This window comes from Scyliorhinus torazame, chromosome 15, assembly GCF_047496885.1.
Source record: "Scyliorhinus torazame isolate Kashiwa2021f chromosome 15, sScyTor2.1, whole genome shotgun sequence".
Taxonomy (NCBI): Eukaryota; Metazoa; Chordata; class Chondrichthyes; order Carcharhiniformes; family Scyliorhinidae; genus Scyliorhinus; species Scyliorhinus torazame.
In genome coordinates this window covers 114,336,024-114,363,190 of record NC_092721.1, presented here as the reverse complement: position 1 = coordinate 114,363,190, position 27,167 = coordinate 114,336,024, and the positions used below count along the sequence as shown (strand labels likewise).

The 27,167-nt window shown below is 46.1% G+C and overlaps 1 protein-coding gene across 6 annotated transcripts in view; it reads left to right on the top strand.

The window, feature by feature from the left end:
- The window catches only part of LOC140391747 (ubiquitin carboxyl-terminal hydrolase 35-like), a 189,001-nt gene that overhangs the window by 88,700 nt on the left and 73,134 nt on the right, over nucleotides 1-27,167 (top strand). For all 6 annotated transcript variants that reach the window (XM_072476572.1, XM_072476571.1, XM_072476569.1 and 3 more), the window contains exons 7-8: nucleotides 3,481-3,639; nucleotides 5,988-6,181. In XM_072476572.1, coding sequence (XP_072332673.1) covers nucleotides 3,481-3,639; nucleotides 5,988-6,181 — 353 coding nt within the window. The remainder of the gene's footprint in view (nucleotides 1-3,480; nucleotides 3,640-5,987; nucleotides 6,182-27,167) is intronic.

Here is a 27,167-nt window from a genome sequence, read left to right as displayed (position 1 = left end):
TGCCAGTGCTTTCGATAGGACATATATCCTTGTATATTTAGATCCCATACCTGATCCCCTTGCAGCCACGTCTCTGTGATGCCCACAACATCGTGCCGGCCAATTTAAATGTGCGCAACAAGCTCATTTACCTTGTTCCGTATACTGCACGCATTTAGGTACAACACCCTCAATCCTGCATTGACCACTTCACCTTTCACACTCTCCTAAGTCACTGTACCCTGTACTGTGGCCCTTTTTGATTTTTGACTATGGCTTCTCTGCCTTACACTTTCCCCCTTACTGCTTTTTGTTTCTGGCCCCGCTTTACTCCCCTCCGACTTCCTGCATCGGTCCCCATCCCCCTGCCACATTAGTTTAAACCCTATCCAACAGCACTAGCAAACATCCCCCCCCTAGGACATTGGTTCTCGTCCTGTCCAGGTGCAGACCATCTGGTTTGTACAGGTCCCATCTCCCCCAGAACCGGTTCCTATACCCCAGGAATTAAATCCCTCCCTCTTGCACCATCTCTCGAGCCACGCATTCATGCTATCTATCCTGACTAGCTCTTATGCTCTCTGTTTCTCCTTTGGATACCTCTCTACCCCTTCGCCACCCCCCCATGGCTCGATTGTCAGGGTGGGCAGCCATGGATTGCCTCTTTGTGGACACCATGGCCGGAATTGTCCGAAACGGCGGCTAAGTATTGACATCGGAGTAAACACCGGAGCGGTTCACGCCGAGGACAACGGGCTCCAAAGCGCAGCGATTCTGCGGCCCAGAAGGGGCCAGCAGGGGCGCCACTGGAAGCGTGGGGGCATGGTTCCAGACCGGCGTCAGAGAGGTGCGCCGCGTAAGTGATGCAGCGCACTCAAATAGACACACAGCCGACGCTTCAAGATGGCCACTTGCTGCGCATCGCCCCGGTTCAGGGACCGCAACACCAAAACGCTCCTGGATGCTGTTGAGAAGAGGAGGGGCGACCTGTACCCCGGACCTGGCCGCAGGGTCGCAGCCAACATCGCTGGCGTATGTGGAGGGAGGTGGGCAAGGCTGCCAGCACCTTTGCACTGACACCCAGGACAGGCGAGCAGTGTCACAAGGAGATGAACAACCTGGTCGGGGCAGCTAGGGTGAGTACCCAGCCCATGGCACCAAACCCCCTACCCCCACACGTGTGACACCGCCCCCTCTCCCCAGAGGGACGGTACGACCCCAGCCGTGACCCACATGGCTACACCCACCCATGCCAGCCGCATTGGCAGGATGCCGTGTGCACCGATGCCAACATAGACCCAATTGCTGGGCTGCATGTGTCAGACCGCCTAACCCTGCTGATGTTTGTGCCCCCCCCCCCCAGGATAAGAGCGCCCATAACTGCCGAGAGTGGAAGAAAACCGGAGGGGGTGCATCTGAATTGCACCCCCTAACTGCGCATGAACAGTGGGCACTGGACGTAGCTGCCGGACCCGAGGACCGGGAGGTTGCCCATGCCGAGATAGGGGCCGCGCCACCAAGTGAGACCCCCCTGCCTGGCCCCAGCTTCTCACCCCTATCCGCCTGTCTAACCATGCATGCTGTATTGTGTCTTGCAGGACCACCCGCTGATCGACTCCGCCCACCAGGCAGACACCAACCCCAGCCAGTGCCAGGGCGACCGACCCAGCCCATCAGACTTACCCTGCTCCCAGCCAGTGCCAGGGCGGCCATTCCCCAGGAACGTGAGCAGCTACAGGGAGGGCAGCCACACCAACAGCCCTCCGGCCCAGTCGAACAACGACCCAGGGGACGGAGGCACGGGGGACAGACAGATATGACACCACAATGCAGGGTACCAGCACATGGGACAGACAGACATGACACCACAACACAGCGAACAGACAGACATGACACCACAACACAGCGAACAGACAGACATGACACAGCAACCCAGGGGACCACGGACTTCGGGTCCGATGAGGACACTGACTTTCCGTCATTGCTATCTCCTACTCCTACACCCTGCACCATCGCAGAGACTATCACCTCGGTTGGGCTCTTTAATGATGAGGCTTCTGGGATACTCACTGGTGAGCACCACACAGCCGCTCTGGTACAGCAGGTGGAGGTAGGAGCAGCCGATGGGTCGGAAGGCAGACCGGCCCCAGCAACCAGCTGCTGCCCAGACGGATCCCGGGTTCCTGGAATTTCCACACCCACCCATAGACCTGATGCAGCAAGAGACCCAGGGACGTGAGAAGGGGATGACGGCTGGTTTCTAGCACCCGCAGACCCAGGCCGAAACCGCACGGGTGGCGTCCGCGGTGCAGGCAATGGGGGCAACAGTGCCGGACATTGGTCAGAATATGCAAGGCCTGGAGCTTTCTGTGCACACGGCTTCTGTGGCGCAGGACAGGGCTGCTTTCTCACTGGCAGCCATGAGCCAGAGCCAGCTGCACATCGCAGTGGCGCTCAGCAACTTGGCCCAGTCTCAGCAGGCCATGGGCCAGTCTCAGCAGTCCATCGCTGAGAGCGGCGGCGCCATTGTCCAGGTGCTGGCCAGTGTCGCACAGAACTAGACAGGTCCCCGTTTGGCGACTGGAAGGACCCCGACGCATACAAGTTCAGGGTGACCGTTACCTTGATGGTCACCGGGAGAAGGCGTCCACCCCCAGTCCCACGCGGTGCCAGGTGTGCCATCAGGTGGCAGATATGGGCGAGGGTTTCCCGGTTCATCCGACGTCTTCTCCTGCACGCCCAGTCCGTGAGGTCCTGGAAGGACATGCGGTGCTGGTACACACGAGGCCTCATCGGGTGCCTCTTTGGCTGTGGCACCACCTCCGCCTCCTCCTCCTCGGCACCTCATCCTGTGGCTCTCCCTCGTCATGGTCCTCCTCCTCCTGCGCCTGTCGGGCGGGTGACCTGGCAGGCTGAGCGGCTGCCAGCTGCCCCACTGCGGCATGCTCCTCTGCTGCAGCCTCCTCTGCCTACCTGTCCCACCCCTGCTCCAGCTCCCACAGGGCTTCATGCAGGGCAGTGGCCCCCGCCACGGCGCCCAACAGCGCTGGAAGATGCCCGAACATTACGATCTGTACGGGGTGGAGGTAGACAAAGTTTCGTCATGGCGCATACCTCCCTCCACCACCAGGTGCCATGGGCTACATGGTCGCCCCGGTTGGCAGCTCGCACCACAGCCACACATGCCCCCCACCCGTGCCCGCCCCCTCGGTGCCCTGACTCCTGTCGCTCGTCTCTCCTGCCAGGGCCACCGTCTGATGGCACTGCCCTCACCTGGGGCTGCCGTGAGTGCGGACCTAGATCTACCCGCCGGTGGGTGCCACCGGCTGGGTGTGGGTGTCCCGTGGGGGGTCCGGCACACCTCCGAACGGCCGGGATGCCTGGGCTGAGCCAGCGCCCGGGGTGGGTGCGTGGCCGCCGTCATGGTCAAATATTATAGTTATGTATTGATTTATAGCTTAAAATTTCACTTGTAGTAATTCATACCCTATTACTCCACAGCTCGTCTCTGATATTCCAAAATTATTCGTGTCACTGTCTAAAGAGGAATCTAACTCTGGCACAAGCTGGCTTCAACAATTGTCTGAATTGGTGCATTGCATGATCTTCCGATTTTCAGGCTTTCCTGACTTATATGAACCTGTCATAGAAGCACTAAAGGTAAATGATAAAGATTATTTTTCTTTGTTGCTGAATAGCATTGTAAAGTTTGTATTTTAAGCACATTAAGTAAAAATATTGCAAAATTAGAAAATGCTGGAAATGCTCAGCAGTATCTGTGCAGAGAAAGAGAGACCGAGTTCTGTTTCAGGTCTGTGACCTTTCATCAGAGGAACTCTTGAAGTAAAATACTGAATTCAATCATATTTTAGATGTCCATTTATTTAAGGCTTTTATGTTTTTTGTTACTGTAACCAGTATTATGCCTGTGGACATACCTACTTAGAATGCATCTCTTCTAGCTGTACCTTGATGAGTGGCTTATCAGGCTCTTCTGTCTGAGGCCTGCCATTACAATACTATATAGCCCAAGAACTGGGATTGGTTAATTATGTGAAGTTCTCACTGTTGTCTAAGCCAGTAGGAGGTATTAGTTTACAGTACAGATCCAATTTCCTCTTTCTTGGAAGAGAGAAAAATCAGGGAAAAAGGTCAAGATCTGATGGTAGAATTCTCCAACAAGAGAGAATGTAACCATTTTCCCTTGACATTCAGTGCCATTACCAACATTGAATTTTCCACTATCAACATCCTAGAGGTTAATGTTGACCAGAAACTGGACTGGACCAACCATATGAAGACTGGCAATAAGAATGGGGTCAGAGGTTGGGAATTCTGTGGCGTGTAACTGGCCCCCTACCTCGCAAAGCTTTTCCACCATCTATAATCTCCATGCACTATATACTGTAATATGTTAAATTTGCCTGGATGAAGTTTAGCTGCAACAATACCCAACAAGCTTGACATCATCCAGCACAAAGCAGCCTGCTTGATTGGCAACCCATCCATCACCTTAAACATTCACTCCCTCCACCACTGATGCACTGTGGCAGCGGAATGTACCATCTACAAATGCACTATAGCAACTCAACAAGGCTCCTTCAGTAGTACCTTCCAAAATTACAACCTCTGCCAGCTCGAAGGACAAAGGCAGCAGATGCATGGGAGCATGACCACTTGCAGGTTCCCCTCCAAGCCATACACCATCCTGACTCGCCATTCCTTCATTGTCACCGGGTCAAAATCCTGGAACTCCCTTCCGAACAACACATTGGGTGTACCTACAGCACAATTCAAGGGGCTCACCACTGCTTTTCTCAAAGGCAATGCCCTCTAGATTAGCAAGTATTCCCTACTTTATATTCCATTCCCCTTGCAATAAATGTCAATATTCTATTTGCCTTCCTAATTACTTGCTTTATCTGAATGCCAACCTTTTGCAATTTGTAGTCAAGAACACTCAGGCTCTTCTGTGCAGAAGAATTGTGTTTGAATAATCTTTTTCTATTCTTCCTGTCAGTGGATAACATCCCATTTTCCAACATTATACTCTGTCCACCAATTTTTTGCCCACTCAACTTGCCTATATCCCTTTGCAGACTCTTTGTATCCTTCCTCACAACTTTATTTCTTTCCTACCTACCCAGCAAATTTGGCTATATTACACCAAGTCATTAATGTAGATTGTAAATAGTTGAAGCCCCAGCAGTGAACTCAGTGGTATTCTGCTTTTACGTTGGTGGCCCCATTTTCAAGAAGTAGGTATTGATTGGGCCTTGGAGCTAGATCTTTCATAATGGTCACTGAGAACTGTACACAACAAGGTAATTGCCATCCCCTTCCCAAACAGTCCTACCATGTGGAGATAAGAGTCATCTCCCTCACAGGATGTGGTGCCTTTGTGCAGAAGAGCTGGATTTGTGGTAAGTAAACACAATACAGTGGGGTCATCAGGCATATCAATCAATTATTTAGAAATAAAGGCTGTATGAAGACAGCTGGTAAAACCTCCACACTAAGTACAGGGCAGTGTTTGTAATACCATGCTAATATCATGGTTTGCATTTTGTCACTTCTGTCTGCATGTGTTGTCTTTCTGTTCTTTTATGTGCTTTCTATTCATTCTCTTCTCTTCTCATTCCCAGTATTGAATATTGCAGGGAGAAAATACTCAGCATTACTTTAATTTTACTCCTGTCTCATTGTCTTGTATTTCTGGGTAAGATTGCAATGGAACAATAAACTGTTTAAAAAATATATATATATCAGTTCTCCTTTTGTGAATTCTGTTCCAAACGAGGGAGGTTCGATCCGGTCCCTGGAGTAAACTAACATTATTTTTGGTACTGGTTTTAATGAGATTTACTTTGTCCCATGACCAGATATGGGTAGAAAATATGTTGTTGTATTGAAGATGAAATACTATTCAGTGTGGAAAAGTGGCTTGAACAAAATCACGATACAATCTTTTTGAATGTTATCAGATAAAATTTATGCCTCTGCTTTAGGACTTTCCAATTCCAAATGAGGAGAAAATAAAGCATCTGCTCAGTCAAAATGCCTGGACATCTCAGAAGAATGCATTAGCACCTTTGTATCCAAGACTTGCTACCAAATCAGATACAGGAAGAATAGGTCTGGCTAACCTAGGCAATACCTGCTACATGAACAGTATCATTCAGGCCCTTTTCACAGCTTCTGAGTAGGTATCTGAAGCACCTATGGTATTGGTAATTTTTAACTGTGAATATTGTTTCTATGATGACCATTCATTGCGGTATATCTTTCACATATTGTATGATTAGTATGAGAAATTTGAATGTTAGACCACATTGGAGTTTTAAAAAATTGCTGTCCCCCAGTAGATTTCTAGAAACCATGTTTGCCTTGCAACATTCTTCAGTTTGGAAGGTGACATGATTTGGGAGATAAACTGCACTTCAAATCTATTCCGTTGCAGGATTATAGTTAATCAAAGTGACATATGTTTTCAGTGAGGCAGATAATTTTCTGGTAAAGCACTCGGAAGCTAGCCCCCAAAGGTGGTAAGTGAGCTTTAGCTACAACTCTGGGACTTGAGTTTCTTTTTTGTCAGGATTGAATACAGCCGTGAGTCTCTTTTGCTTCTTTATAGCCATAAGTGCAATGTTGAGAAATGCAGCAAATAATTTACATTCAGTGATGTGCCATAAAGAATACTGAAATAATTGTGTAATAATTGAACCTGCCAACTTTAAGATACAATTAGTTTTTTTACCTTGAAGGGAGAAGGCCTTTAATGTACATGTCAGCAAACATCACTAGGCTGGCAGTGTATGCCAGGGGCTAAAGGTAGACAAGTCTCCTGGCCCTGATGGAATGCATCCCAGAGTGCTAAAAGAGATGGCTAGGGAAATTGCAAATGCACTAGTGATAATTTACCAAAATTCACTAGACTCTGGGGTGGTCCCGGCGGATTGGAAATTAGCAAACGTGACACCACTGTTTAAAAAAGGAGGTAGGCAGAAAGTGGGTAATTATAGGCCAGTGAGCTTAACTTCGGTAGTAGGGAAGATGCTGGAATCTATCATCAAGGAAGAAATAGCGAGGCATCTGGATGGAACTTGTCCCATTGGACAGACGCAGCATGGGTTCATAAAGGGCAGGTCGTGCCTAACTAATTTAGTGGAATTTTTTGAGGACATTAACAGTGCGGTAGATAACGGGGAGCCAATGGATGTGGTATATCTGGATTTCCAGAAAGCCTTTGACAAGGTGCCACACAAAAGGTTGTTGCATAAGATAAAGATGCATGGCATTAAGGGGAAAGTAGGAGCATGGATAGAGGATTGGTTAATTAATAGAAAGCAAAGAGTGGGGATTAATGGGTGTTTCTCTGGTTGGCAATCAGTAGCTAGTGGTGTCCCACAGGGATTAGTGTTGGGCCCACAACTGTTCACAATTTACATAGATGATTTGGAGTTGGGGACCAAGGGCAATGTGTCCAAGTTTGCAGTCGACACTAAGATAAGTGGTAAAGCAAAAAGTGCAGAGGATACTGGAAGTCTGCAGAGGGATTTGGACAGGCTAAGTGAATGGGCTAGGGTCTGGCAGATGGAATACAATGTTGACAAATGTGAGGTTATCCATTTTGGTAAGAATAACGGCAAAAGGGATTATTATTTAAATTATAAAATATTAAAACATGCTGCTGTGCAGAGAGACCTGGGTGTGCTCGTGCATGAGTCGCAGAAAGTTGGTTTTCAGGTGCAACACGTGATTAAGAAGGCAAATGGAATTTTGTCCTTCATTGCTAGAGGGATGGAGTTTAAGACTAGGGAGCTTATGCTGCAATTGTATAAGGTGTTAGTGAGGCCACACCTGGAGTATTGTGTTCAGTTTTGGTCTCCTTACTTGAGAAAGGACGTACTGGCACTGGAGGGTGTGCAGAGGAGATTCACTAGGTTAATCCCAGAGCTGAAGGGGTTGGATTACGAGGAGAGGTTGAGTAGACTGGGACTGTACTCGTTGGAATTTAGAAGGATGAGGGGGGATCTTCTAGAAACATATAAGATTATGAAGGGAATCGAGAGGATAGATGCGGGCAGGTTGTTTCCACTGGTGGGTGAAAGCAGAACTAGGGGGCATAGCCTCAAATAAAGGGAAAGTAGATTTAGGACTGAGTTTAGGAGGAACTTCTTCACCCAAAGGGTTGTGAATCTATGGAATTCCTTGCCCAGTGAAGCAATAGAGGCTCCTTCATTAAATGTTTTAAAGATAAAGATAGATAGTTTTTTGAAGAATAAAGGGATTAAGGGTTATGGTGTTCGGGCCGGAAAGTGGAGCTGAGTCCACAAAAGATCAGCCATGATCTCATTGAATGGCGGAGCAGGCTCGAGGGGCCAGATGGCCTACTCCTGCTCCTAGTTCTTATGTTCTTATGTATGCTCCAGTGTCCAAAATTAGTAAATGAGGCTTTTTTTGAAGAATCTAAGAACATTTCTTGTAACTAGATGTTTGTGTTTGTAAGGTGTCCTCCTTTTGGTTCTACCTAATAGTGATTTGAATTCAAAGGTATCACTGGGTTTGTCTGAATGCATGACATTGCGTACATTTTTCAGAATTTGTTTTGTCATTTCTGCCTTTTTCCAGTACAAATTAAAAATCTATTTCCATAGTTTTGTCACAAGCTAAAATCTATGATAATGTGGAAATATTTTAATTTGTGCTATTACAGGTTGCTTCTCCTCCATTTTAGGTAGCATGGCACAGTGGTTAGCACTGTTGCCTCATAGCACCAGAAATCTAGGTTCAATTCCAGCCTTGGGTTACTGTGTGGAGTTTGCACTTTCTCCCCATGTCCCCGTGTTTTCTCTGAGTGCTCTGGTTTCCTCCCACAGCCTAGAGATGTACAGGATAGGTGAATTGGCCATGCTAAATTACCCCTTGGTGTCCAAAGATGTGCAGGTTACATGGAGTTGTGGGGATGGGGCGGGGGAGTGGGCCTGGATGGGGTGCATTTTTGGAGGGTCAGTGCAGACTCGATAGGCTGAATGATCTCGTTCTCCACTTTGGGAATTCTATGTTTCTATTTACCCTCTGCACCTATTAATCACTAGAGCAGGGCTGACCAACCATTCAAAGTTCACCTGGGGACGAAGCTTCACAAACAAAAGAACATAAGTTATTCTGTCTGGCTGTCTAGAAGGTTGTTGGAACAGTAAAGCCTAGAGCTGAGAAGGTGTTTGGCCTCAGTTGGGCTTAGGCAGGGCTGGAAATGGATGATGTAACTCCAAGCTTGCAAATGGTCAACTGCTTTGTCCTGAAACAATGACATACGGGAAAGGAATGAGTCATGAGCATCTAGAATTTGTAGTGGGGCTCAAGACTGATTTTCATTTTTTTGATATTAAATGGGAGGAAATAATGCACCCAAGACTTCATTGCAGTCTTCATTGCAGTGTTAATGTAAGTATACTTGTGACACTAATAAATATTAGAGAGATGCCAACATGTGCACAAACTTTCAAGAGAATGGGAAGATTGGGTAGATTGGATAGAGGGCAGTCATTTGTAAGGACAGAGAACTTTGGGGTGGGACTTTGAGGGTTGGGTTCATGGTTATGGTTTTGAAAGGCAGATGTAATCATTTACAATGTCAAGTAACATCAAAGCCAGGAAGGAAAGTTAAACAGTCAGCAGTTTCTTGGGAATTGGGTTGAGATGGGCATCTGGAAGGACATAAAGGATGAGAGAAAATAAAATGGGTTTGGACCAGGGATGGTGTAATGTATATGGTTGGCGAGGTTAAATAAGGCCGATGAAATCCGAGCAGAGATGACCAGGTGAGTTGACCTGGAAATTGAAAACATTTGAGGATGAGATTCATTCAGTATGTAGGATGAGGGAGAAGATGAAGGAGGTTGGTTATCTTTGTTTGGAGCTTGAATGAATGTAAGAATTCAAAATTTTAAAGGAAAGGAGAATGGACCAAGGTGAGTGCTTGAAGGAAATTAAGGTGCTGGAGAAAGGTCAACGTTTGAATTTGGTGAAAAATCATAGGTTATAGCACAGAAGAAAGCCATTCGGCTCCTCGTGTCTGTACTGTTTCTCTGCAAGAAGAATTTGTCACTTCCCTGCCCTTTTCCCATAGTGTTACAATTTTCTTATGAAAATGATCCAACTCTCTTGGTAGTGCATTTCAAATCCTAAACACATGTTATGTAAAAAGAAAAGTAGTTCCTCATGTCACTGTTGATTCTTTTGCCAGTCACCTTATATCAATGTCCTTTGGTTCTCAATTCATCCAGAGTCGGAACAGTTTCACCCTGTAAACTTTGTCCGGATTCCTTAGGATTTTTTACTCCCACCATCAAATCTGCTTCCAGGGGAACCGTCCCAGTTTTTCCAATCTCTACAAGTAATTGAAGTTCCTTATTCTTCAGACCATTCTTGTCAATTTTTTCTGCACCCTCATGCTTTCATAACCTTCTTAAAGTGTGGTGCCCAGAACTGGTTTCAGGTATTGTTATGGAACATAGGAGCAGGAGTAGGTCATTAATCCTAAATCCTTTCAACTCTTGAAGCCTGCTCTGCCATTTGACAAGCTCATGGCTGATCTGATGTGATCCTAATTCTACATTCCTGAATGGCCTTCATAAACGTTTGACTTCCTTGTCTATATAAAAGTCTTATCTAACTCGGCCTTGAATAAATTCAATGACCCAGCCTCCCCCTGTTTTCTGGGTAAGAGAATTCCACAGACTAATGATTCTCCCAAAAATTAATTTTCCTAATCTCTGCTCTAAAGGGAAGAGCCCTTATTTTTAAACTCTGCTTCTGGTTCTCGTCTCCCCCACAAGTGGAAACATCTTCCCAGTATCCACCCCCTCAAGTCCTCTCAGGATCTTGTATAATTCTGTAGGCTCACCTCTCTCTTCTGAACTTCAATTGGTATAATGTCAACATGTTCAACCTTTTTTGGGATAAGCCCTTCATCTCAGGAATGTGTCAGGTGAATCATTTCAGAACTACTTCAGATGTAAATGGGTATCTGCAAAAATCCTAGTTTTGCCGGCCTTTTTGTAGTTTATGTTGAAAATTTCTTGTTCCAGTCGTTACTCTGTATCTCACCTCATATTGCCTAACCTGCTGATTATTTCCAGTCTGCTTTTATCATAACTTCCTTGCTTTTGTACCCAAGGTTATCTATTTAAAAAGTTTATGATTTATTAACCATGCTCTCAACCTTCAGTGATTTATGCACGTATACCCTAGATCTCTCTGCTCCTGTACCCCTTTTAGAACTGTACCCTTTAATGTAAACTGATGTTCCCTGTTCTTCCTATGGAAATGAATCACATCACACTTCTCTGCATTAAATTTCATCTGCACTTTACCTGCCCATTCCACCAACCTGTGTCTTTTTGAAGTTCAACACCATCCTCCTCACAGTTCATGATATTTCCAAGTTTTGAGCCATCTACAAATTTAATTATTTTGCCCTGTACGCTAAATTTTATATATATTGGGAGATGCAAGAGTCCTTACCTTGGGGAAACTCTATAAACCCTCCAGTCCGAAAAGCAACCATTCTCCATTACTGTTTCCAGTTATTTGGTCAATTTTATATCTATGTTGCTGTAGTCCCTTTTATTCCATGAGCTCTAAGTTAGTCACGTGGGCACTTTATCAAATGCCTTTTGGAAGTCCAGGCACGCTACAATAAACTGCACTACCCTTATTGATCCTCTCTGTTACTGCATCAAAAACTCCAGAAGGAAAACATGCACAAAATACCAAAAAGGATAGTAAAAGCTTCTGTAAGTACATTAAATGCTCCTTCATTAAATGTTTTAAAGATAAAGATAGATAGTTTTTTTAAGAATAAAGGGATTAAGGGTTATGGTGTTCGGGCCGGAAAGTGGAGCTGAGTCCACAAAAGATCAGCCATGATCTCATTGAATGGTGGAGCAGGCTCGAGGGGCCAGATGGCCTACTCCTGCTCCTAGTTCTTATTAAAGAGAAGAGTCGCTAAAGTGAATGTTGGTCGCTTGAAAGATGAAACCGGAGAGTTAATGGTGGGGAACACAGCAATAGCAAAGATGCAAAATCAATACTTCCTCAGTTTTCACACTAGTACCATTCCTATGGGAACTGGCAATTTTGAGGTATTAGAAAGGGAGGAACTTAGAACATGCAACATCAATAGGGAAACTTAATTGAACAAACTATTGGGATTGAGGGCAGACAAGTCCTCCGAGCGTGATGGCCTACACCTTAGGGTGTTAAAGGAAGTGACAGCGGAGATGATAGATCCATTGGTTATAATATTCCAAAATTCTCTGGACACGGGAAGGGTCCAGTGGATTAGAAAAATGCTCATTCAAAAAGGGAGGGAGGCAGAATGTGGGAAATTACAGATCAGTTAGTTTAACATCTGTTGGGAAATTGTTAGAATCAATTATCAAGGACATATTATCAGGACATTTGGAAAGCCAAAGCGCTATCTATCAGAGACAGCATGGTTTTATGAAGCGCAAATCATATTTGACTAATTTGCTTGAGTTCTTCAAAGATGTAATAAGCAAAGTGGATAATGAGGATCCTGTAGATGATGTATATCTGGACCTCGGGAAGGCGTTTGATAAGGTGTTGCACAGAAGGTGAGATTACATGGAATTAGGGGTAATTTATTAGGATTGAAGACTGGCTGACGGACAGGCGGCAGAGAGTCAGAATAAATGGGTCTTTTTCTGGATGGCAAGATGTAACTAGTGGGGTGCCACAGGGTTCGGTCCTTGGGTCCCAGCTATTTACAATCTATATTAACGACTTGGATACAGGCATAGAAGGTTCTATAGTTAAATTCACAGATCGCACAAAAATAGGTGGGACAGTAAGTTGCAATAAGAAAGTAAGAACCGTACAAATGGTTAGGAAAGTGATACAAAATGTGGTAGATAGAGTTTAATGTGAGGTCATGAATTTTTATCGGAAAAATGGGAAGGCAAGTTATCTAAATGGGGAGAGACTTCAGAGTACTCCGTTATAGAGGGATCTGGGGGTCCTCATTCATGTTCATAGAAAACTAGCATGCAGGTACAGCAGATAATAAAGAAAACAAATGGAATGTTGGCATTTATAGCTAAAGGAATAGAGTGTGAAGGTATGGAAGTGTTGTTGCAACTATACAAGGCATTGGTGAGACCATATCTGGAGTATTGTGTACAGTTTTAAAAATATTTTTGATTTGATTTATTGTCACATACCGAAGTACAGTGAAAAGTATTTTTCTGCGGACGAGAGAACGTATACTGTATGTACATAGTAGACAAAACAACAAAGAACATTGATAAATGGTACATTGACAAACAGTGATTGGTTACAGTGCGAAACAAGGGGCCAAACAAAGCAAATACATGAGTAAGAGCAGCATAGGGTGTCGTGAATAGTGTTCTCACAGGGAACAGATCAGTCCGAGGGCGAGTCATTGAGGAGTCTTGTAGCTGTGGGGAAGAAGCTGTTCTTCTGTCTGGATGTGTGGGTCTTCAAACTTCTGAACCTTCTGCCTGATGGAAGGGTCTGGAAGAAGGCAATGCCTGGGTGGGAGGTATCTCTGATAATGCTGTCTGCCTTCCTGAGACAATGGCAGGCGTATACAGAATCAATGTGGGGGTGGCAAGCTTGTGTGATGCGTTGGGCTGAGTTCACCACACTGCAGCTTCTTGCGATCTTGGACCGAGCAGTTGCCATACCAGGCTGTGATGCAGCCGGATAGGATGCCCTCTATCGCACATCTGCAGAAGTTTGAGAGATAAGTTTTGGCTCCTTATTTAAGGAAAGATGTAGTGGCATTGGAGCCAGTTCAGAGGAAGTTCACTAGGTTGATTCCAGAGATGAGAGGTTTGTCGTATGAAGAGAGATTGAACAATTTAGGCCTATACTCTCTGGAGTTTAGAAGAATGAGTGGTGATAAAATTGAGGTATACAAGATGATAAAAGGTATGGATAAAGTAGACATGGAGTGGATGCTTCCTCTTGTGGGGCATTCTTGAACAAGAGGTCATTTTCTTAGGATAAGAGGTAGCAAATTTAAAACAAAGTTGAGGAGAAACTACTTTTCCCACAGGGTTGTGAATCTGTGGAATTTACTACCCCAGAGTGCGGTGGTTTCTGGGACAGTAAGTAAATTTAAGGAGGAGTTAGACAGATTTTTCATTGGTAATGAATTGTGAGGTTATGTAAAACGGGCAGGAGGGTGGAGTTAAGGCCAGGATAAGATCAGACATGATCAAATGGCGGTTTGCCAAGTGACCTAATTCTGTTCCTATATCTTATGAATTTATGAAGTAAATGAATTTGCTTTTAACAAATCCATGCTAATTTTCTTTAATTAGCCTGTATTTGCCCTGTTATTTGTTGATCTTTAATTTTGTCTTGATTTATTGTTTCCATTGTCTTTCCCACCACTTAGGTTAAACTGATGGGTTGTAGTTTCTGGGCTTATTCTTGCAATCTTTTGAACAAGGGTGTAACATTTGTAATCTCCAATCCTTTGATATTACCCCTGTATCTAAGGAGGGTTGTAAGATTATGGCCAGTGTCTCCGCCATCTCCACCTTCTCTCAGTATTTTTGGATGCAGCTCATCCAGTCCTGGTGACTATGAATTTTAAGTACAGCTGGTCTTTCTAATAGTTCCTCCATCAATTTTTAACCCATCAAGTGTTGCAACTACCTTTTCTTTCAACATGTCTTCTTTCTTGATAAATGCAAATGCAAAATACTCATTCAGTACTTTAGCCATGAGTCTGCCTTACTACATAAATCCCTTTTTAGGTCCGGGATTGTCCCTGTTACGAACCCAGTTGATGTTGTAACTGGACAGGAAGATTCCAGAATGGAATCCTGGCTCAACAGACTATAAATTTTACTTTTAAAAATAAAATGTGGGGGAACAGAGTCATAGGACTGCTAATTAGTTTTGACAACAAGAAAAAAAAATGAGACAGGAAAATATTGGATTGTGATACAATACCTATTTGCTCTCCCCTTAGTTTAACAATTACACACGGGTTTTGGGATTAACACTGAGTATCAAATTATTCTTGATCTACAATGGTCTAGTTAACACAGTCCCTTTTAAGCGAACGTCCGGTGACGGCGGGCGGGAGGCAGCCGCACAATGGAGGGCTCCCGTTCGGGAACGGCATTTTCGGGGCTTTAAATCCGGTCCCAGGGTCCACGGAGGCGGCAAAAGCAGGGAGAAGGCACAGAGGCGGCAAAGTGAAGAAAAATGTCGAGGGTGAGCAAAAAAACGGCCTTAAAGAAAACAGCTGAAGGTCACCGCGAGATCACCAACGAAAATGGAGGCTGGAGCACCAGGGGAGGCCGCATTGCTTACGGCTGAAGAAATAGCTAATGTGATGGCTGCGGAATTCACAAGGCAGTTTACAAAATACATGGAGACACTGAGGAAGGAGACGAGAGAGGTTTTGAGTGTGCTGGTGGAGGTGGCGATTTCCCCGGTGACTATGGTGGTGGCGGGCGCAGTGGCAGAGGTGCGAGAGCAAGGGGAAGTGCTGAAGGAAGTGGAGGAGACATTATTGCAGCACGATGATCAACTTACCTCGATGGGGAAGGAGATGCGGAAGGTGATGGACATTAACAAGGATCTGCGAGGAAAAATGGAAGGCCTGGGAAACAGATCCAGGCGACAGAATTTGAGGATTGTGGGGCTGCCCGAAGGAGTTTAAGGACCGAGGCCGACTGAGTATTTTGCCGCGATGCTGGCGAAACTATTGGGGGAGGGGGAGGATCCCTCCCGATATGAACTGGAGGCCTGTACCAAAGGCGAGTGAGCCGCCAAGGGTAGCGACTCTGTGTTTCCGTAGGTACAGTGTGAAGGAGAAGGTCCTGTGCTGGGCCAAGCAGAAGTGGGTGGTGGAGTAGGCTGGAGCTGGTATACGTGTATACCAAGACTTTACAGTGGAGCTGGCGAGGAGGCGGGCTGCCTTCAACCGGGTGAAGAGGGCACTGTACATTAGCAAGGTGCGGTGCGGCATTGTATATCCAGTGAAGCTGAGGGTGACTTACAAGCTCAAGGACTCTTATTTTGGAACGGCGGAAGCAGCGGAGGAGTTTGCGAAGGCAGAAGGACTGTGGCAGAACTGAGGAATAGAGAAATGGCCATGTGCCGATGTAACCTCATGACTGTATTTTCTTCTTTTTTGTTTCACTGCGTGTGGGTGTATGGGCTAAAGGAGCCAATGTTGTATATGTTTGGACAAGGGAAATGTTGGGACTTTCATTCGAAATGAGGGCTCTTTGGGGTGTAGGTGGATATGTGGGGTTTGTGTGCTAAAAGAGGATTTCTGGGCTTTCCTACGGCCGGGCAAGGGGGAAAGGGACACGGGCGGGGGCCTCCATGCTGGCCGGTTTAAGCTGGCCAGTGAACGGGAGTGAGGTGGGGGGGAGGGGCTGCGGCCATCGGAGCCTGGCAGAACATTGCCCGTGTGGTCTAGCCAGGGTGGAAAGTTGGGGGGGAAGGAACAGAGGTTAGGGGGTGGAGTTTTACAAGAGGCAGTGGACGGGAGGAGTTGGAGACTGGGGAGGGGTGGTGGGTGTTTACAACTCTTGGGTATCATGTACGGTACTCTTTCAGAGGTTGGATGGCGTTGAGTGTAGGGTGGGGGGGGGGGGGGGACTCTAAAGGTTAATGGTGACCATGGGCGGTCCCGGACTCCTTTTTCTTTTTCTCCTTTGTTTTTTGTTTCCACCATGGGAGGGTTTGTTTTATTGGATGCATATATTGACAGGTGGGCCATTGTTTGGGGTGGTGGGAGGATGGTATTGTTGGTATTGTTAAGGGGATTGATTTTGTATTTGTTACCGTTTACTGTTCGTGGGTGGGGTGTAAATTCTGAAGGAAAATGTGAAAATGGAGAATAAAAACATTTATTTTATTTTTAAAAAAAGAGTCCCTTTTAAGCACACAAGAATGACTGGTCAAATACATGCCCTCCGCTCTGAATCCCAAGTGAATGTTCGTGGATATCTGCCAGAATCTCCCCCAGATGATTTTTACGCGAGAGTTTCCAAACTCCACTCCCAAAAACAGACTTCAAAATCTTTTCTCATGAGTATGTGTTCCCTTAGTGGTTTTCATTATGAAATCCAGACCAGGTTTTCCAAATTACACTTTTAAACAAAGCTTCTGTTCCACTTTTAACAGAGACTCCTGTCCAGGATTTTACATTAGTCCCTTTAGGATTCCTTTGTCTTTGTTATGTAAATTGCTCAAAATTGCTTTAACTCTCAATTACCCAACTGTATTAAATTAGCATCAGGTGTCTGTTTTACCTTTGAAGACTGCTGCCTCACTTTAAATCTGGTTACTGTAATTCTCTCTCTAACTCCGAACACTTTGTTTACTCTTCCTTTAATTCTTTTGAACAATACTTTGGTCTCTGTTCACTTAATTCAAGTCGTCTTAAACATTCTTTCTGTTCCAATTCCCTGGTTACCTGGACTGTAACTGGTACTTTAAGAAGCTTGCCTCTTTAAAGCTCCTGTCCTGTACATTCATCTGGCAGAGTTGAGAGATGTTCACTCCCTGAGGTAAACTAAAACTTAAAAGCGTCTCTACCGTACAGTGCCCCAGTTGCTGAGCAACATCCACATGCTTTTGCCTTTTATTTATTCTTGACACCGTAGCCCTGTCCAAGCACAATAGAAGCACAGTTGGAACTTAACCAACCCCCATACCTACAAACACCTTTGCCAGCATGAATCTAACTTTAGGTTTTACCCTTCCAGGCACAGAAATATTAAATTAAATCATTTCACACTATACTTTATTTCTAATGTTTCCGATACAAATGTCAATTCCTTAAAACTACCTTACAGCCCCACTGTTTCATTTTACCACACTATTTATATGCCTATTAAAAAATTTTTATTCCCTTTTATTTTAGTTGCCAATGTTCTCTTCTATTTACTCTTTGCTTCTCTTATTTGTTTTTTCCACTTCCTTCTGTAGATATCAGCATCTAAATCAACCTTTTGAAGCCTCCAAAATGAGTGTTGACTATTAAATGTGAACCGTCGGTATGTGGGTCGATCTTGTCGTCAAACTTGGGGGAAAAAAGCACAGTTAATGAATTATACAAACGTTTGCCTGTAACTCCAATTAGAACATTTTTGAACCATCAAATTCATTGTCTTTGGTGTCTGATGCAAGGAATTAATCAAATTCATTATAAGTCACTGCAGCTATGGTGTGATCATAAGCATCCCAAATATTGTGCCTTCGGTTTCAGAATCATCCCTCTACAACAATTCATCTTCCTCTCCAGGCATTGAATTGGATATTCTTCATCTTTTTTGAATGCCTGGTGGCAGTTTGTGCATTAAATATTTCATGATTGATGACAAAACCACATAAAACATCAAGTGGGATTGTGTGCAAATTTCCACCTTTTTTGGTGGTCAGACTCAATTGGCCTCCTCCTGAATTATGATTCTATTTCATTCAGCACAAACTTGATTCTTGAATGGCTTGTTGAGATAGATATCCAACGGATGGAATGCAGCTGTCAGATCTCTGGGATAACTCTAGTATTATTTCTTCACGGGCACCTCTTGATCTCATCAGTTGTATGGGATCTGAACATGCTCAACATTAATAAGTTACATTCTGTACATGGTTTATTGGGATGCCTATTCCGCACATTATCGATCCATAACTTCTCACCATCCACCATTGTCACAGACTAGCACAAAAACTCCTGCATGGAGTTTGATTTATGGCCAAATTCTGCCTGCAAGTGGCTGTGATTGGATCCTATCCATGTGGGATGATTTGCAGAGAACCCAGGAAGGGCAGTCAGTTGCTGGATGCAGAGAGAAGCTGTGAGCTGTTCTCGGTCTGTCTGTCTGTCTGTGTCTCTCTCTCTCAACAGAGACTTTTATCCTTTTTATCTTTCTTCCTACCCCTCTTTCCCCTCTTGTGGTAGAGAGGGGGGGAGATTAGGAATTAGATCAGTGTTTTTCAAACTTATTTTCCCGGGACCCATTTTTTTCAACTGGCCATCCTTTGCGACTCACGCCGCCTGAACTTAGCCACCCACAGTTTTCGCTTGCTTTTAATGTGACTCGTGTACGTGCTTGGTCCTCACGATCTCACTTGCTTCGTAAATCGATGTTACATTTCTGCTAAGGACTTCAGTTGATGATCCAAATTCTCACTGCATTCTTTGAAAGAAATCAAGAGGTTTGTGTGGTGATATGCCTGTGCACATTTTTGTATATAGTTATCTATTATTTATAGTTATCGATTTGACCTCGAACCAGCAGGTGGCGATAGAGATCTACCATGTGACTCAAGATATCCGGCATTTGGTAGTATGTCGCACAAGGGGGTAGTAGCACTAGAAGTAGCTCCAGGAGAATACACTGAATTAATTTACTCGTTACCATCTGTATTATAGTTCGCTAGTTATCTTTCCACATGTTCATTCTGTTAGTATCTTACTAGTCAAGGAACTGGATATTCTGTGTGCATCTGTACAACAGCCACAACATACAACATAACAGTTTGACCTCTAATTCGCCATGTCTTTAAATGCCTATGACATTTTGAGGGTTTCAAACTTTCATTTGCCAGTACTTCCCTGCATCTAACACACATGGGCTTCACATCCTGATTTGCAATTAAATCATCCTTCAAAAAATTCCTCTTCGATCCTGATTTCAGCATCTTAATGGGCTGTTCACCAGAGGCCCTGGAGCTCACGCCAGCACTGCTTTGTCCTGTGGATTCCCCTGAGTAGCCACACCAGCACTGCTTTGTCCTGCTGTGGATTCTCCTGAGCAGGTCTCTCCAACAGATTTAGTTGTGTGACCCTGGCCTGTTTATGTCTCAGGCCCTCTCTTTTTTTATTATGAAACCATCTATTTTAAATTCTTCAGTCCTGTTGCTTGCTTGCTTGCGTGCTGCTAACAAAATAGAGGAGTCTCTTTAGCCCAGGGCAATTGATGGCCGTGTACGGGGCACATGACCTGCTCTCTGCTGCTGCTCCAAGCAGGAAGATGCCATCCAAATTTCTAAAAATCTGTTCCTGGGTCAGCGAGCTGATGTCAGGAGTAGGTGGTTTGCCCCACGGCTCCAGGCCTGCACACTGCTGAGGGGACACCCATGTGTGGGATGGCCAGCATTCTGAAAGCTAGTCGCAGCTAGCCTTTTTAAAAGCTGGTCACAGCCATTGGGCACAATTTCCTACATTCAGGAACGTCGCAACACATGGCCCTGAAACCCTCCTTGTGGTGTTCTTTGTGGTTCTAATTCCAGGATGGTTGACGTAGTGTTCACAAAGACCACAAATAGCTTTTATATTGAACACAGCTAAAGATTTATTTACACTACTAAATTGGATTGAACACTTACTCCTATATAATAAACAGTTGATAATAAACATACAATCTACACTCATTACTACTAATGTCTAATATATACAATAACTATGATCTGCTCTCACTCACACTATCTTTCCTACAGTCTGCCTTCTAGCTTTCTCCTCAACCTCTTGCCCCCAAGGCTTAGCATCAGTGCTGTATATAGTTCTACATCTAGCTCTCTCTAGTGGTTGATTTGAACATAACATTAACCCCTAACAGTTCTGTACATTTATCATAACGTCACACTCCCGACACCAGCCCCTGACCCACCGCAGGTCGCAATCCTGGGTTTCAAAATGAATTAGATATTAGTTAACCAGTTGTATTTGCTGCCTATTTACTCATGTTATTATTAATAAAAATCAATTGTGATTCAGTTTACAAACCTGGTGATTGTAGTTATTGGGCAGCCAGAGACCAAAGACATTGGGTATTTTCTAAGAATTAAGTGTTCATTTTGTGTTGCAACGCCAGGTCAAGTGGGGCTGGAATTGACCGTTCACTAGCCCAGGGTGTCCCAACAGTGTATATAGCATATCATAGTTGAAAAGTGGGGTTGACCTATATTCTGAGTAAATGCAAAAACATTACTTTTGGGACTGGGTACATGGGATAGTCTTATACACCAGGATGACTTGTATGTGCGATCTATATGTTGAGCATTATCCTCAATTGTATTTTCCTCCTGATACCTGTCAGATGCACCATTTTTTCTCCTTCACCTTGCTCTCTATCTCTTGCGTCATCCAGGAGCTCTGGAGGGGCTTTTCACAGTAACTTCATTGAAGCCTACTTGTGACAATAAGCGATTATTATTATTTGTTTGCTGTACCTTGACTTACCATATGGTTCTAAAAAGTAGACCAAGTTTGCGCTGTCCCAATTAATTATTCCAACTCTAGATTGCTCTTTGTCCTTTTCCATAGCCAGCCTAATCCTTTTGACACAATGATAAATGTCCCCTCGCTGCTACTTGATTCACTCGGCATCTGATTCCCAAGAACCAGGTCTAGCAGTACCTATTTTTCTCATTGGACTGGAAACATGCAGATGTAGTAAGTTCTCCTGAGCATTCTAGCATCCCTGCTTCCCCCTCTTTGCTCTTCACACTTTTTCTAAAGATAATTAAAGTTACCCATTATAACTGCTCTATAATTATTGTACTTCTCTTCAGTTTCCTTGCATATCTCTTCCTCTACATCTTTTTCACTAGTTGGTGGTCTGTAGACTACACCAAGCAATGTAATTGAACCTCTCATGTTTCTTAGAACTAGCCAAATAGATTCTGTGCTTGACCCTCTGGGGTATCCTCTCCCTTCAGCACAGTAATGTTCTCCTTAATCAATATTGCTACCCTTCCTCCTTTCTTTCCTGAACATGTTGACTCCAGGAATATTTGGCACCCAGTCCTGCCCTCCTTTGAGCTAGGTCTCCATTATTGTAACAGCATATTTCCACATGTCTATCAGCACTTGCAACTCATGAGCCTTTTTTTTTTTTACCCCACACTGTGGATTCACATACAAACACGGTAATTCTTCTTAAAATTTTATTGTATTCCCTAATCCCACCTAATGCACTGCCATTTCCTACTCTAGTGCTATGTGTCCCTCCCAATTCTCTGCACTTTGGTGTTCCTCTCTAACATTACCTATTGGTTTCCATGCCACATTAATTTAAATACTTCCCAATAGCATTAGGAAATCGTCCATAAGGAAATTTGACCCTGCTCTGTTCAGATGCAACCCATTCTCCTCCCATCTCTTCCAGAACTGGTCCAAATGTGCTAGGAATGTATTAAATTTATTATTTTGCCCCAGGCCCCATTCTTGACAACAACACGATGTCCTGCAATAATGCAATGTTTCCCCTCTTGCACTATCTTGTACAGAGCTGTCCACTCACCAACCTTATTTTAAGTTTTCCAAAACCTGCCAATTCTTACACACATTCTGTCAAAAAAAATAATCAAACATTTAATAAAAGAAGCACCATTATCAGTGCCACTGAGGAGACTTCTGGTTGGGGCTATGCGGAGCTAAGTCGCACATTCGGTGGCTCCCGCAAAAACGGACTTTTGGGCTCTTTTCAGGGCCCCCAACGGCACGTTTTCGATGTTCCCCAATGTGGGAAGGAGATTATAACAGCTCCCCGATAGTATATGGCTTCTACTAGGAGCGGGGTGACAAAAAAGGTGGTGGTGGACCCGAAGAAGGTGCGAGGGAAGAAGAACAAAATGGCGGCGGGTGGAGACCAGGCAGCGTGGATGCAGTGGGCGGAGGAGCAGCAGGAGGGTATCCAGCGCTGCTTCAGAGAGATTAAAGTGGACCTGCTAGAGCCAATGAAGGCTTCTATTGATAAGCTGCTGGAGACACAGACGGCCTAGTGAGTGGCGATCCGTGAGGCTCGACAAAAGATCTCCGACAACGAGGACGAGATCTTGGGCCTGGCGGTAAAGGTGGAGGCGCACAAGGCGCTCCACAAGAAATGGCAGGAGCGGTTCGAGGAGATGGAGAACCGGCCGAGGCGGAAGAATCTGTGGATTCTGGGCCTCCCGGAGGGGCCGGACGTGGGGGCCTATGTGGTCACCATGTTGAACTCGCTGATGGGAGCGGGATCCTTCCAGGGGCCCCTGGAGCTGGAAGGGGCCCATAGAGTGCTGGCGAGGAGGCCCAAGGCTAACGAGCCTCCGCGGGCGGTGCTGGTGAGGTTCCATCGGTTCGTCGATCGGCAGTGTGTGCTCAGGTGGGCCAAGAAGGAGAGGAGCAGCAGGTGGGAGAATGCGGAGCTTCGAATATACCAGGACTGGAGTGCGGAGGTAGCGAAGAGGAGGGCCGGGTACAATCGAGCAAAGGCGGTGCTGCATAGGAAGAGGGTGAAGTTTGGTATGTTGCAGCCGGCGCGACTGTGGGTTACCTACAAGGACCGGCATCATTATTTTGAGTCTCCGGAGGAGGCATGGGCCTTTGTTCAGGCCGAGAAGTTGGACACAGATTGAGGGTCGGGATGGGCGATTGGGGACTGCGGTTGATACGTTATATTTTTTTAAGGGGGGGGCCTTTGCTTTGCTCCTGGTTTCTTTTTAAAAAAAATATATTTTATTCAAAAAATTTTTCGGCCAAACAAAACAGTACAAAAATGTTTCTCTTTTACAACAATAAAACAATATAAATAATAGTGACTGTTTTTAACAAATAAATAAATAATATATAAACTAAATGGCAACTGCCAGAACAAAATATTAACTCTCCCAAATAATAAAGTAAAACAAGCCAATATACATATCCAAGTAAAAAATATCCATACAAAAACACCCCTGAGGACCCCCCCGAGCCCCCCCCCCCCCCCAGGTTGCTGCTGCTACTTTCCCAGTTCCTTTATCGTTCTGCGAGATAGTCAATGAACGGTTGCCACCGCCTGGTGAACCCTTGAGCCGAACCTCTTAGTGCAAACTTTATCCGTTCCAGTTTTATAAACCCTGCCATGTCATTTATCCAGGCCTCCACGCCCGGGGGTTTAGCTTCCTTCCACATTAACAATATCCTTCGCCGAGCTACTTAGGACGCAAAGGCCAAAACATCAGCCTCTCTCGCCTCCTGCACTCCCGGCTCTTCTGCAACCCCCAATATAGCCAATCCCCAGCTTGGCTCGACCCGGACCCCCACCACCTTCGAAAGCACATTTGCCACCCCCACCCAGAACCCATGCAGTGCCGAGCATGACCAAAACATGTGGGTGTGGTTCGCTGGGCTTCTCGCGCATCTCCCGCACCTATCCTCTACCCCGGAAAATTTACTGAGCCTTGCTCCGGTCATGTGCGCCCTGTGCAAGACCTTGAATTGTATCAGGCTAAGCCTGGCACACGAGGACGAAGAGTTTACCCTGCGTAGGGCATATGCCCACAGCCCCTCTTCGATCTCTTCCCCCAGCTCTTCTTCCCATTTTCCCTACAGCTCATCCACCATGATCTCCCCCTCGTCTCTCATTTCCCTGTATATATCTGACACCCTACCATCCCCCACCCATGTCCCCGAAATCACTCTATCCTGAATCTCCTGCGTCGGGAGCTGCGGAAATTCCCTCACCTGTTGCCTCACAAAAGCCCTCAATTGCATATACCTAAATGCATTCCCCTGGGGCAACCCGTATTTTTCCGTCAGCGCTCCCAGACTCGCAAAAGTCCCGTCTAGGAACAGATCCCTCAGTTGCACAATCCCTGCTCTCTGCCATGTTCTAAATCCCCCATCTATTCTCCCCAGGACAAACCTATGATTATTCCTTATCGGGGACCGCACCGAGGCACCCGTCATTCCCTTTTGCCGTCTCCACTGCCCCCAAATTTTCAGCTTTGCCACCACCACTGGACTTGCGGTGTATTTCTTCGGGGAGAACGGCAACGGCGCCGTCGCCAATGCTTGTAGGCTGGTTCCTTTACAGGACGCCATTTCCAGTCTCTTCCACGTCGCTCCCTCCCCTTCTCCCATCCACTTACACACCATTGAGATATTGGCGGCCCAATAATAATCACTTAAGCTCGGCAGTGCCAGTTCCCCCCTATCCCTGCTACGCTGCAAAAACCCCCTCCTCACTCTCGGGGTCTTCCCAGCCCACACAAAACTCATAACACTTTTCTCGATTTTTTTGAAAAAAGCCCTCGTAACCATCACCGGGAGGCACTGGAACACAAAGAAATCTCGGGAGGACTACCATTTTGACCGCCTGCACCCTGCCCACCAGTGACAGGGACACCATGTCCCATCTCTTAAAATCCTTCTCCATCTGTTCGACCAATCGTGTTAAATTAAGCCTATCTAGGGTTCCCCAGTTCCTGGCTATCTGGATCCCTAAGTACCGGAAATCTCTTGTTACCCTCCTCAGCGGTAAATCATCTATTCCCCTGCTCTGCTCCCCCGGATGCACCACAAACAACTCACACTTCCCCATATTCAATTTGTACCCCGAAAATTCCCCAAACTCCCTGAGTGACCACATTATCTCAGGCATCCCCTCCACTGGGTCCGCAACATACAGCAATAGATCATCTGCATACAATGATACCCGGTGTTCTTCTCCTCCCCTGAGTACTCCCCTCCACTTCCGAGAGCCCCTCAGTGCTATGGCCAGCGGCTCAATTGCCAATGCAAACAGTAACGGAGACGGGACACCCCTGTCTTGTCCCTCTATAAAGACGGAAGTAGTCAGACCTCTGCCTGTTCGTGATCACACTTGCCACCGGGGCCCTATATAGCAGCTGTACCCATCCAATAAACCCCTCTCCAAAACCAAATCTCTTCAACACTTCCCATAGGTAGTCCCACTCTACTCTGTCAAATGCTTTCTCAGCGTCCATCACCACCACTATCTCCGCCTCCCCCTCCGGCAGGGGCATCATCATCACCCCTAGCAGCCTCCATATATTCGTGTTCAGCTGTCTCCCCTTAACGAACCCAGTTTGATCCTCGTGGACCACCCCCGGGACACAATCCTCTATCCTTGTCGCCATCACCTTGGCCAGGAGCTTAGCATCCACGTTCAGGAGGGAAATAGGCCTGTAAGACCCGCACTGCAGCAGGTCTTTTTCCTTCTTTAAGAGTAACGACATAGTCGGGGGCAACTTCCCCCTTTCCCTGGCCTCATTAAAGGTTCTCGTCAAAAGCGGGGCCAGTAGGTCCATGTATTTCCTATAAAATTCCACCGGGAACCCACCAGGTCCCGGGGCCTTCCCTGCCTGCATGCTCCCAATCCCCTTTACCACCCCCTCCACCTCAATCTGTGCTCCCAGTCCCGCCCTCTCCTGCTCCTCCACCTTCAGGAATTCCAGCCGATCTAGGAAATGCATCATTCCCTCCTTCCCTTCCGGGGGCTGAGCCTTATACAGCCTCTCGTAGAATGCCGTAAACACCCCGTTCACCCTCTCCGCTCCCCATTCCATCTCAACTTCCTCATCCTTCACCCCACCTATCTCCCTCGCCGCTCCCCTCTTCCTCTGTTGTTGGGCCAGTAACCGGCTCGCCTTCTCTCCATACTCGTACTGTACTCCCTGTGCCCTCCTCCACTGTGCTTCTGCCTTGCCCGTGGTCAGCAGGTCAATTTCCATATGTAGCCTTTGTCTTTCCCTGTACAGTCCCTCCTCCGGAGCCTCTGCATATTGCCTGTCTACCCTCAGAAGTTCTCTCAACAGTTGCTCCCTTTCTTTGCTCTCTTGCTTCCCTTTATGGGCCCGTTTGGATATCAGTTCCCCTCTGACCACCGCCTTCAGCGCCTCCAGACCACTCCCACCTGGACCTCTCCGTTATCATTAAGCTCCAGGTACCTTTTGATACACCCCCTCACCCTTAGACATACCCCCTCATCCGCCAACAACCCCACATCCAATCTCCAGAGTGGGTGCTGCTCCTTTTCCTCTCCTACCTCCAGATCTACCCAATGTGGAGCGTGGTCCGAAATGGCTATGGCCATGTACTCCGTCCCTGTCACCTTCGGAATCAGTGCCCTTCCCAGGACAAAAAAGTCTATCCGTGAATACACCTTGTGAACATGGGAGAAAAATGAAAACTCCTTACTCCTAGGCCTAATAAATCTCCAGGGGTCTACTCCTCCCATCTGCTCCATGAAGTCCTTAAGCACCTTGGCCGCTGCCGTCCTCCTCCCGGTCTTAGACCTAGACCGGTCCAGCCCTGGATCAAGCACCGTATTGAAGTCTTTCCCCCCCCCCCCCCCCCCCATTACCAGCTTTCCCGCCTCCAGGGC